Source organism: Eucalyptus grandis, chromosome 11 (assembly GCF_016545825.1).
Source record: "Eucalyptus grandis isolate ANBG69807.140 chromosome 11, ASM1654582v1, whole genome shotgun sequence".
Taxonomy (NCBI): domain Eukaryota; kingdom Viridiplantae; phylum Streptophyta; class Magnoliopsida; order Myrtales; family Myrtaceae; genus Eucalyptus; species Eucalyptus grandis.
Genome location: NC_052622.1, coordinates 22,445,832 through 22,459,140, shown reverse-complemented (window position 1 = coordinate 22,459,140; position 13,309 = coordinate 22,445,832). Strand labels below are relative to the sequence as shown.

The 13,309-nt window shown below is 37.9% G+C and overlaps 1 protein-coding gene and 1 long non-coding RNA gene across 2 annotated transcripts; both read left to right on the top strand.

Annotated features, from left to right (window-relative positions):
* The first annotated feature begins 652 nt into the window (after nucleotides 1-652).
* On the top strand, nucleotides 653-1,717 carry LOC120289831 (putative disease resistance protein RGA1). Its single transcript, XM_039305190.1, has one exon. The coding sequence runs from the start codon at nucleotides 653-655 to the stop codon at nucleotides 1,715-1,717; it is 1,065 nt and encodes a 354-aa protein (XP_039161124.1).
* A 1,327-nt stretch (nucleotides 1,718-3,044) lies between these two features.
* Nucleotides 3,045-6,013, top strand: LOC120289424. The gene is made up of 2 exons (XR_005547414.1): nucleotides 3,045-3,100; nucleotides 5,746-6,013. It is a non-coding gene; the product is annotated as an uncharacterized LOC120289424 (long non-coding RNA).
* Nucleotides 6,014-13,309: the final 7,296 nt, after the last annotated feature.

The following is a 13,309-nucleotide window of genomic DNA, read 5'->3' as shown; positions in this document are numbered from 1 at the left end:
AAACCGTTGGACTCTCTCTCTCTCTCTCTAAAATTGGAAAACACAACCAATAAAGGTGAAAGGAAAAAGTAAATAATATGCGTATTAAAAAATATTTATAATTATAGGCAAAACTTTAGTGCAAAAAAGAGCAAAGGACAACATCGTCGTGCTTATAGATGCTCTACCAACTTTTGCTGACGATGAGCGTATATGCAGAGTTAACCATTCTCACGCATGGCCCATCCGAACTCCACAAATAATTATTGGACCTGTGCCTAAAGTCCGAAGTTTTCAACCAGTGTTTCCTAATTTAAACATTTCATTAATGATAACGATACTTCTTTTTTTGTTTATTTTGGTATCATGTTAATGACTAATGCTTGAAAAATCAATTAAGACTTTAGATGGGGCGGGAATTACGCAGCTGTTATAATTTTTTTGCTCGCATGCCTAGACCAACATCGAGCAATATTTACTGTTTGCAGTCCTCTTGGTGGGCTCCCATCATTGACTTGCAGTCGTCCATTACATATGGGATGCATGCTATTATATATGAAACAGAGGCATCGAGACACTTGTGTTTAGACCATCAAATTCCCAAGCCAAATAGCCAAAAATTAATTTCCTCCACCTTTTTAGCCCAATCTCTCTCTCTCTCTCTCGGAAAGCTATGGCAGAATCACTCCTTTCTGGAATCGCGGAGGGGGTGCTTGTGAAGATTGCCTCCCTGGTCCTCCAAGAAGCCGTCGCCATTTATGGTGTCGAGAATCAGATTAGCGAGCTCAGAGAGACGTTGACTGCCATCAATGCAGTCCTGTTAGATGCGGAGGAGCAGCAGGCGAAGAACCACTGTCTGCAAGTGTGGTTAGATCGGCTTCGAGATGTATTGTACGATGCGGAGGACGTGCTTGATGAATTCGGGTGCGAAGCCTTAAGGAAGCAGGTGATAAGTCGTCATGGGGGGGTCAAAGAGAAGGTATGCCGCTTCTTTTCCCTCTCTAATCCACTAGTACTCCGTGCAAAACTCAGTGATAAGATCAAGGAGATACGGGGGAGATTGTCTAGAATTTCAACTGAGAAAGATCAATTCGATCTTACTATGCGGAGTGCTGACAATGATGTGGCACAAACCCGATCACGAGAGATGACTTACTCATTTGTAAACAAATTGGATGTCATCGGAAGAGATATTGATAAACAAAAGATAATTGAGATGTTGTTGCAGTCGACAAATGACAAAAACCTCTCAGTGATTCCCATTGTTGGAATAGGAGGTTTGGGCAAGACAGCCCTCGCTAAATTAATCTACAATGATGACAGTGTGAAAGAGCAATTTGAATTGCAGATGTGGGTGTTTGTTCCCCAAGACTTCGATTTAAAGAAAACAATTGAAGAGATTATTAAAGCTGCAACTGGTCAAAGCTCGAGTAACTTGAATATTCAACAGTTGCAAACTCATTTGCTAGGCATTATCAAAGACAAGAAATATCTACTTGTCTTGGATGACGTTTGGAGCAATGGCCCCAATAGATGGCAAGAATTGAGAGATTTGCTAAGCAATGGAGCTAGCGAAAGCAAGGTAATTGTGACAACACGCAATTTAGAAGTCGCTTCCATGATGGGTACCTTTCCAACACATAATCTAGAAGGTCTTTCTCTCAAAGACTCTACGGCCTTGTTCATAAAATGGGCATTTGACGAAAAAGGAAAAGCAATCACGCCCCAATCTCCTTGAGATTGGAAATGACATTGTCAAAAAATCCTGAGGAGTTCTTCTCCTTGTGAAAACTCTAGGGAGCCTTTTGTATTCGAAGCATGATGATAGGCATTGGACACGTGTAAGGGATAGTGAAACATGGAAATTAGTGGAAACGAAAAAGGACATTCTGCCAGTACTTAAACTTAGCTATGATCATTTACCATTCCATTTAAAACGTTGTTTTGCAACATTTTCACTTTTACCTAGAGAAGCCAAACACTACAGCACATTTATTGTGCAGATATGGATTGCTCTTGGATTCATCAGTTCAACAAGGGAAACACTAGAATTGGGAGATGTTGGTGAGGAGTACATCAAAGAGTTATGGAACAGATCTTTGATCCAAGAAGTTAAGGAATGCAAGGGAGAGTTAACATTTCAAGTGCACGATTTGGTACATTATCTTGCAGCAAGTGTGGCACAACATGATTGTTTTATTTTCAGCATAGATACCACAGAGATTCCAGAAAGAGTTCGATACATTTCACTCTATTGCACTCTGTTAGAGGGAATCTCAAATTTCAATGGAGTCCTACCTTTTTTGAGAAAGCCAACTTCAAAGAAGCTACGTGCAATTATACAAGTCAAGCATCATGTTGAAGTTATTACTAGAGAATTTGCTAGAACATGCATCTTCAAATGTAACTCCTTACGATATCTAGATTTGTCATCTGGTACTTTTGAGGAGCTCCCAAGTTCTATATGCAACTTGAAGCAGTTGAGATTGTTAGATCTAAGAGCGAAAACCAATTGAAGAAGCTTCCAAATACCATTTGCGAGCTACAAAGTTTACTATCATTAAACTTGGGTGGCTGCTCAGAGCTAGGCAATTTACCCAAAAATATGAAAAGACTCTCAAGCCTTACAGATTTATATGTAACAACAAAGCAGAGTAGTCTTCAAGAAAGTGGAATACAATTCTTGGAAAATCTACATTGGTTGGAAATCCATGATTGCCAAAATCTACAAGTGTTATTTGAAGGTACTTGCCGACTGAATTGCCTTCGTAAGGTGGTAATAACAAATTGCGAACAAGTGATGGAGTTGCTTTGTTGTCTTGGAGGATTGGCCTGCAGTTTAGAGTCCTTTAGTGTCTTTGATTGCTCGAGCTTGATGGTTGTACCCGAATGGCTGCCCAATCATACACATCTCAAATTTATCCATTTGAGACATTGTCCCAACTTATTGTCTATGCCACATGGAATCCAGTCCCTCAATGCCCTCAAAGAATTATACATCAAACATTGTGGTGAATTGAGCGAGAGATGCAAGCCCCAAATTGGTGAAGACTGGCACAAAATTTCCCACATTCCTCGAATCAAACTTGATTCGAAGAATGTACAATGGAAGGATGATTAGGTACATAGCTATCTACCTTTTCCTTGATTTCTCTTCGTTTTTAGATATAATGTAGTCATATATATTGAAATTGCCTTCTTATATTCTTTGGGTTAAAGCCATAAAAAATTCCAAATTAGTACACTCGTGCTGCATTTACTCATCGTATAACAAAAAATTCTCAAACCAGTATACTCGTGCCATATTTACACCAAACTAATTTTCATATCACATCAAATACCTAAGGGTTATACCCATGACAAGTGTACTGAAATCTTAGACAAAATTAATTATTTTAGCAGATTTTCGAAACATGAGGGAGATTTTAGGGCAAAATTAGCAGATTTTAGTAGATTTCTTGAGTTTATTTTCTTTAGATTTGCCTTCCTTGAAACGCGGTCTTTGCATTCTTAGATGTAATATTGTAAGAGTCCCTTCTTATATGTAATTTTTTCTAAACATCCTCACATGATGACAATTAGGATAGGAGAATGATGCAATATGCACTTCCGTAATATTGACAACTTTAGCCATAAATTTGGACTACTTTTAGCAAATCCCAATTTCCCAGTTTCATGTGGTCCATTGAAGGTAAAATTGAATTCCCCGTGATGAAATCTAGTTTTCTGCTTTTACTCGGAAATTGCAATTTGTTGTAATGTTATGCATGCATACATTTTCTTTTTCTTGGAAATATTTCCAGATACACAATATAGCTGCTCTACCTCAAGTTGATAGATTATATATAATATCCAATGAATCTGTTGCAAGTGTCCTAAAAGGACTAGTGAAGTTTCCCAAGCATATCAGAAAGCAATTGTGAAATATTTGGACATTTTTCCACTCTTAATTGAAAACGCAAACAAAAAATTTTCAAAACTTTGAGGAACCCGATAAAGCCATAAATTTTCGAAATGCATTCAGCGAAGTTCTATAAGTACTTATGGGCACTTTTCAATTTCCTTTTCCTGCAAAATAAACCATATCATATTGACCCAATATGATTAGTATATAGAAGAGATAAGTGCACTATAAGTCTTCAAATTTGTTATAAAGGTGTTAAGTTTTAAAACTTTTAAAAATGCACTCAAGTCCCAAAACTTGTCACGAAAGTAGATTTGAGTCCTAAAACATTTTAAAAGTACAATAAAATCCTAAAACTTGTCATGAAAGTGCAATCAAATTATAAGACTTTCAAAAAGTGTAATCGAGTCATAAAACTTATCACAAAAGTCTAATCAAATTCTAAAACTTTGAAAAAATGCAATCAATTGAAGGACTTGATTGGATAAATTGGATAAGTTCTAGGATTTGATTGCACTTTTTGAAAGTTTTATAACTCAATTGTACGTTCCTAATAGGTTTTAAATCTTAATTGCATTTTTGAGAGTTTTAAGATGGGTTAATACTTTGAAAAACCCCAAACTAGTACATTTGTGACAAATTTACCTCAAACTATTTTTTTGACCATAAAAAATCCTAAACCGGTACACTTGTGACAAACTTACCCCGACTGACCATAAAAAACCCTAAACTGGTACATTTATGACAAATTTACCCAAAACTAATTTATTCAACAGCAAAAAACCCCAAACTGGTAAATTTGTGACAAATATACACTCTGTTAAATTTGATTAATACCACAAAAAAATCACAAAAATTGTAAACTGTGACAAACGGAGCGTAAAATCCAAAATTGGTATACCAATCAAATGTCACATGTCATTTAACTTAATAATTCGATGGTAAAATTTAACGAAAACTAACATAGGGTAAATTTGTCATAAGTGTACTAGTTTGTGGTAAAGTTATCAAAGATATACCAGTTTAGAGTTTTTGGTGGTCAAAAAATAGTTTGAGGTAAATCTGTCAGATGTGTACTAGTTTAGGGTTTTTCAGGGTATTAATCCTTTTAAGATTTAGTTGCATTTTCATAATAAATGTTAAGACTTCTAATACACTTATCCTTATATAATAAATTATAACATTGCATGTTCTCATCCAAACTTTTACAAATTGTTCCTTTCGGATGAAGGAAAAGTAGAAAAGTACTTTTTCCTTTTCACTAAAATTTAAAATGTTATTCAAATTTCAGAAAATTATTAGAATATTATTATTTTAAAATTAGTGAAAATTTCAGGTGTTTTTTCATAAACATAAAGCCTAAGTGTCTGTGTGATAGGTTTTTAGCTTGGGGCTATATGTAGACTCTCCATTTTGACGTAACCTAATAATGGTAAACTAAGATTTGTTGTTCGACTACCGTTAGCACACTGTTCAAAACTAATGTGAATCATCAATCTGGTAAGCGCTTACCCATGTTGTGTGTACACAACATGTAAAGAGTATGAATTCCAATTGTTATTTCGGATGCTTGTCCCTTGGAGTTATGACGTAATTTTCTTTAAAATAAGAATTTCAAAAACACTTACGAAAACACCAAATTTTCCACACATTTTAATACAAAACAAAAACTTCTACATGGTTTTTTATTGAAAGAAATTGTGCACCCACTTAAAAATTAATTTGGCTAAAAAATGAAAAGCATCTTAGCTAATAGAATACTTAAGAGTGACAAATTTGCATGGCACCATAATAAATGCCATAATACCGTGTTATAGATATTCTAAGATCATTTTTTTTTTTCTTTTTTCTTGTGAGCATAGGTGAACTCCCATGATCTATTTGCCATAGCATATGGATCTCCACAAGGATTTGGACGTGCACTCAATTAATATTTTGTCAATCTCTTTCATTTTCAGGGATGAAATCCTTAGCCGTTGATATTGTGCCTTTTTTCTTTTCCTTGAATGAGTGTTGTTCTTTATGATTTGCTTGTGTTTATTTTACAAATTCCTCTAAGGAGAAAGGACCTTATTCGTATTGTATAAGACTAATTGGAGCATTATCTATATTTGAATTTCCTTAGAACAATCTTTTGTCCGTCACTCATGGATAGTGAATGAAATCATGATGCATCTATGGATCTTTTTTTTTGGTAAATTAGAGTCAATTATTTGATATTTTCCTCTAGACTATTAAAGAGTTTCTTTGAAACAAATACCAAATTGATTTTTCTAAATAGGAGGATTATTTTTCCCCCTTTGTTGTAAAGACTGATCTTATGAAAAATTAATTCACTGCCAGCTCGGATCACATGCCCTCCCATCATTGGAATGGGATGTTAGGTTAAAACCTTGCTCGTTGAATTCGTGTACTACCACAAAATGGTATTGAGTATGCATTTCGTTATATGGATATGCATTTTCGACAATTTGGATCTAAAAAAGCTCTTGAAAAGGCTGGAGAGACCCTATACGCAAAGCTTGATCATAGTACTAGCTGCTATAAGATAATTAGTAAACGTTGAGAAGCTTTTCCTCGTACTGGGTGATGAATAGGACAACAGTTGTACTCTTAGAACAGGAAACGAGATGAGAGATTTGATCACGGATGGCGCTAAGGGAAATTTTCTAGTTGCGACAACCTACAGACGCGAAGCCGTTTCCTAATGGATTTGTATTCGCATTCAATTTAAAGGCCCTCCTTCTTCTCGGGACACACTCTTCGCTTTTAGACCGCAAGCAAGAAAATGAACGTTTGGAGAATGCAGTCAAAATCGCCAACGAATGGAAAGGAGTTCCTCTTGCTGTGAAATCTCTTGGGGCTTAGTTCATGCTAGAAGCGACCGATCAACAATACCGAGCATCGATAAGAGACAAAGCGGCGCGTGGGATTCGGTAACAAAGACAACGATATCCTTCCTGCACTTGAACTTAGTTACAACGATTTGCCGCACCCAAGGAAACCCTGTTTCGCATTTTGTATCATGTTTCGCAAAAGTTAAGCGCATGAAGAAGTTGGCAAAGATCATGTCGAAAACAATCCGAGTCTTTGCTATTCAAAAAGCATGATCTAGTGCAGAGTCCTGCTTTATCAGTTTCACAAAGTGGGTAATTGACAGTAAATTCGAACAATAAAGCCTCGTTTAGTTAGATTGACAAAGAATCCATCAATGGATTTAACATTCCAAGCAAACAAATTTCATGAGACTCCACCATCTTTCTAATGTTTGGATGAAAATTTGCGATGTTTAGATCTTTTTATGAAAACACATCACAATCATTGGTTGAGTTGGGTATGATGTTCCCTTTTTTGCTTTCTTTATCTGTATCCTCATTTTCACGTCCCGACTCAAGCCTCATAGATCTGCCGCTCACCCACCACCGTATTGCCACCCAACCATTGCCGCCACGAGGCCTCGCTTCACATCTCCATCCGCATAGTTTGATATCTAAGCATTTTCATGAACGATGAAAATATATTTTTTATTTATTTTTGTTAGTAATACAAGCGGTTATTTTTAGGAGAAGATTTTTTGAATTATTCAATTTTCATGAAAGAAGCGGAGCATTTATATTGCTTTGTTGATTCTGAATTTTTCTAAGCCAAGCAAACGTTATAACTCTTGCAGCTGCTTTACATCAACATCTAAACCTTTATTAGTGTTTTTTTCTCTTCAATGTCCAGGATTTCTTGATTTTGTAGTTTGGGCAATTTATCAGTTGCTAGATAAATGCTAGATTTAATTTGTTTTTGGGTCAGGTAATTGCTGGATGGTAATATGGTGGTCTTTCTTTCTCTATTCTTTTTTACGCTTATTTTGGGCATTGGCTCTCTTAGTTTTTGTTTCTTGTTTTTTATTTTTGGTGGGGGTGGTTGATAGCTGAGAAGTAGAGCAGGTAATTACCGAAACAACATGGATCGGCGATAAAAGATTAGCAATATATGATACACATTTCTTGACCGTTGAACATCTATAATATCCGTTGACCATGGATAATTAGCAACCTACCCGGTATTATATTCAGGTCGTTGCCTTTATTGACGTTTGCCTTCTTTGTCATGTAGAGATGTTTTGACGTCTTTCTTTTGTCGTTTTCAGAATAACTGTCCCGTTCCAGGAACCCTTCAATTTATATGGGACTAATGTTAATATGAAACGTAGACATTGAGACATTCTTGTTTAGACCATCAAATTTTACGAGCTAAACAGCCAGGAGTCAATTTCCCCCACCGTCTTAGCCCATTCCCTCCTCGGAAATCCATGGCGGAATCACTCCTTTTTAGCATCGCAGAGGGGTTGCTCCCGCACCCTCCAAGAAGCCGTGGCGATTTATGGCGTCGAGAACTAGATCAACGAGCTCAGAGAGACGTTGACTGTCATTAAGGCAGTGTTGTTAGGTGCGGAGGAGTAGCAAGCGAAGAGCCACTGTCTGTAAGTGTGGTTAGATTGGCTTCAAGATGTATTTCATGATAGGGGTGTGCAATGGGAACTGCCTGAACCGGGAACCGCCTGCACCGGACCAGATCGGCCTGTTTTGAGCGGTTCCCGTGGTCGATGGTTTGGTTTCCGGTTCCAAGGTGGGAACCGGACCGACCGGACCAATTTTTTTATATAATTCATATACATATAATATATAAATATTATATATAGTATATGAATAATATATATGAAACTTATTGTAATTGGAATTGCAATTAAGGTAGAAACCTCTTATGTGACCAAGAGACCACCAAAACTCTTCTTGTTACTCTTTATTTATAGAGAAAACTTGTTAGTTTCATCTTCTACTTGATGTGGGACAAGGCTCCAAGAGTTCCTCATGCTCACACTCTCTCTCTTGCTCCCCTCACTTGCAAAAGATAAGGCACTTCAAGCCTCAAAGAGTCCCATATCGACTAAACATTCAAAGCATAGAAGAGAGATTGTCTATAAAACCTAAGCCAAGCACAATCTTTAGCCAAATTGTTCATGGCTTTTATGCTTAAGATTAAGCATGAAACACACGAAGTGATTGATATTCACGCATGTGAATTTTGAATATTTTGCACGTGGAAACATGTGTGATTAGTTTTATTGGATCATTCAAGAACCAAATTGGATTGACCGATCAGGAGCATGGTCGTTCTTTAGTGAAAAAAAAAAAAGTGCCAATTTTGTTGGACTGGACTTGACCGGACCAAACCAAAATCGATGGTCCAATATGTGGTTCCTGGTCCTAGGACCAAACGGTCTAGTCCACGGTTCCCAATTTTGGGAACCGATTCTCCAGGTCCGTTTCTCGGTTCCACCTTGGAAAACGGACCAAACTGGCAACCGATCACCCTTATTTCATGACGCAGAAGACATACTCGATGAGCTCAAGTGTGAAGCTTTAAGAAAGCAAGTGTTAAGTTGCCACGGGGTCATCTACGGAATGGTACGCCGCTTCTTTTCCCTCTCTAATCCAACCATGTTCCGTGTGAAAATCAGTCATTAAATCAAGGAGATAAAGGAGAGAAATCCAGAATTTCTATCAATAAAGACCAATTTGGTCTTAATGTTCAGAGTGCTGACAATGGTGTGCCACGTACACAATCACGAGAGATGACTTACTCGTTCATAAACAAATTAGATGTCTTCAAGAGAGATCTTGATAGGAAAAAGATAATCAAGTTTTTTTTGTAGCCAACAAATGACAAAAACCTCTCAGTCATTCCCATTGTTGGAATAGGAGGTTTGGGCAAGACGACTATGGCTAAATTAGTCTACAATGATGAAAATGAGAGAGCAATTTGAGTTGTGAATATGGGTGTGTGTGCCTAACGACTTCGATTTAAAGAAAACTATTGATGGAATCATTGAAGATGCAACCGGTCAAAGTTTGGGCAACTTTGATAGTCAATAGTTGCAAACTCATTTGCAAAACACCATCAAAGACAAGAAACATCTACTGGTCTTGGATGATGTATGGAGTAACGACCATTGTAAATGGAATGAATTGAGAGCTTTACTTAGTGTGGAGATAGTGAAAGCAAGATCCTTGTGACAGCATGCAATTTTGGAGTTGCTTCTGTAATGGGTACCCATTTGGCGCATAATCTGAAAGGTCTTTCTCATGAAGACTCTATAGCCTTGTTCAAAAATGGGCCATTCAATGAAAAGGAAAAGGAGCTTTGTCTAAACTCCTTGAAGCTGGATGCATTGGATCCCGTATAACAAGCGAGCTTTTTACCCTCAAATTCAAAGATGTGGACTTTGGCGAGTCTACATTATACAAAGACGAAGAACGATATTGGAAACATATAAGGGATAATGAAAAATGGGAGCTAGTGAAAGCAAAAAAGGACATTTTGCTGGCACTTAAGCTTAGCTATGATCATTTACCATCACACTTAAAACAATGTTTTTCTATTTTACCACTTTACCCTAGAGGACATAAAATCAAGAGCACTAATTTTGCTGATTTATGGATGGCTTTTGGGCTTATTAGTTCAACAAGGAACAAACTAGCATTGGAAGATGTCGGTGTTGAGTACGTCAAAGAGTTGTGAAAGAGATCATTGATCCAAGAAGTTGAGGAGCATGAATCAATCTTAGCGTTTAAAGTGCATGATCTAGTCCATTCTCTGGCAATGAGTGTGGCACAAAATGATTGTTCTATTGTTGACTTAGATATTGCAAAGATTTCAGAAGGAATTCGGTACGTTTCGCTCTCAAGCAGCTCATTAAAGGGAATCTCAAATTTCAATGGGGTTCCCTTGGAAAAATCCAACTTCAAAGAGGCTGCATGCAATCAAATTTCAATGTGAAGTTGATGATGGAGTTACTAGTAAAGAGTTCTAAAAAATAAGCATAAAGTGGACGTGCGGACCTCTCAAGTGCCACAACTTTGGCCAAAGGGACACTTAAGTGCCATAACTTACGAAATGTACACTTAAGTGCCAAAATTGGAGTAAAATAGATCACTTGAGTGCCACTCCGCCAAAATCCGACCAAAATGCCAACGTGGCGTTTTTCCGGCGAAGCGCGCCCAAAACGACGCCGTTTTGCACGGCCGATGTGGTCAAAACGGCGTCGTTTTGATTGACGTGGAAAAAATAAATAAAAATTAATTAAATTAAATTTAAAATTAAATTTAGTTAAAATATTAAAAAATAATAATTTTAAAATTAAATTTGGTCAAAATATTAAAAAAATAATTTAAATTTTTTTAAAAAAGTTAAAACATTTTAAAAACTTTAAAAAAATTATTAAAAAAAAAAAAACGGGGGAGGCGGGCGAGGGATCGCCCGCCCTCGGCCCGCGCCGCCTGGTCGCGACCCGGCCGATCGGGCGGCGAGGGCTCGTGAGCCCTCACCGCCGGATCTGGCGAGGGCCCGCGAGCCCTCGCCGCTGGATCTGGCGAGGGCCGCGAGCCCTCGCCGCCGGATCTGGGGGGCTCGCGGCCCTCACCCGGTCCGACGAGGGCTCGCGAGTCCTCGCCCCTGATCCGGGCGAGGGCCGTGAGCCCTCACCGCCGGATCCGGTGAGGGCCGCGAGCCCTCGCCGGATCTAGGGGGCTCGTGGCCCTTGCCTAGATCCGGCGAGGGCCGCCGACCCTCGCCGGATCTGGCGAGGGTTGCGACCCTCGCCCCGGATCGGGTGAGGGCTCACGAGCCCTCGCCCGGTCGGCCGGTCGCCGCCCTGGCCGTGGCCCGGCGACCCGGCCGACCCTCCCCCGCCGTCGCCGGCCGTTCCCAATGGTGGCGGGGCGGCGCGGCGGCGGTGAGGGCTCTCGGCCGCCTCCCCGTTCCACTTTTTTTTTTAATTTTTTTAAATTTTTTAAAGTTTTTTAAAATTTTTAAAGTTTTTTAAAATTTTAAATTATTATTTTTAAAAATATTTTAACTAAATTTAATTTTTAAATCATTATTTTTAAATATTTTAACTAAATTTAATTTAATTTAATTAATTTTTTAATTTTTTTTTTTTTTTTTGCGTCACCTAAAAACGACGTCATTTTGGCTATGTCAGCGTGCAAAACGACGTCATTTTGGGCGCGCTTCGCCGGAAAAACGCCACGTTGGCATTTTGGCCGGACTTTGGCCGGAGTAGCACTCAAGTTATCCGTTTTTTTTTCGAATGTGGCACTTAAGTGTACCTTTCGTAGTTATGGCACTTAAGTGTCCATTTGGCCAAAGTTATGGCACTTGAAGCGTTCTTTTGCCCATAAAGTGTGACTCCCTACGGTATCTAGATTTGCCATTTGGTAGTTTTGAGGAGCTGCCAAGTTCCATATGCAACTTGAAGCAATTGTGAATATTCTCTCCAGTATAATAAGCAATTGAAGAAGCTTCCAAATACCATTTGTGAGTTACAAAATTTGCTATACTTATCTCTGGTTGGTTGCTCAAAGCTAGACCATTTGATCAAAAATATGAAAAGGCTCATCAGTCTTAGATATCTATACGTAACAACAAAGCAAAATAGTCTACAATAAAGTGGAATGCAATACCTCGAAAATCTGTAACTTTTGGGACTGGACATATACGGAAATCTCGAAGTTTTGTTTGAAGGAACTTGTCGACTAACTGACCTTCAAAAGTTGGAAATTTTGGATCGTCAAAAACCAATACATGTGCCTTTTAGGGAATTAATCGCCTTAGAGTGCTTGACAATTACTAAATGCCAGCTAATGTTGACCTGGAAGAGTAGGTCCAATTTTTCGTTGAATCCTCGTACACAAGTAATTCAAAAGTTTGAACAAGTAATGTAGCTACTCCAATATCTTGAAGGATTAGGTTGCACTTTGGAGACCTTTTTTTTATCTATGATTGCTCAAGCCTGACGACTGTAACTGAATGGTTACACAATCACACAAATGTCAAATTAATTCGCTTGATCCAATATCCCAACTTATTGTCTATGTTAGTTTTTATTGAAAGAAATTGTACACCCATATAAAAATTTGATTTTGCTGAACAAATGAGAAGTATCTTGGTATATAAAATATCTAAGAATATCAAATTCACATGACACCACAATAATTGCCATAATACTATGTTATAAATACTCAACGCTTATTTCCTTTTATTTTTTCCTCTTGTGAACGCATGTGAACTCCCATGTCTATTTGCCATGTCATATTTGTTAAGAAAACTCCTATTAGGTTTTAAAGTTGACAAAACTTTATTTCTCTTATTTTTATTCTTACTCTGACTCTGAGGAACATTAGACTTCTGTGGAATGCTACCAAAGTCTATTTTACATCAGAAGTCTTTCCCATTCCGACGAAGATACGGGCGAACTCAAGTCAAGAACGAAGACTCGGGATTATTGGTTATTCAATAAGGATTCGGTTCATGCAAGAATTTCTTTAATATATGGCTTTCTGGCAGAGAATCTCACTTTCATTTTCTAAATAT

Bases quoted from the DNA above. Each gene is read 5' to 3' on its own strand.
- LOC120289831 (XM_039305190.1), top strand. From the start codon at position 653: ATGGCAGAATCACTCCTTTCTGGAATCGCGGAGGGGGTGCTTGTGAAG.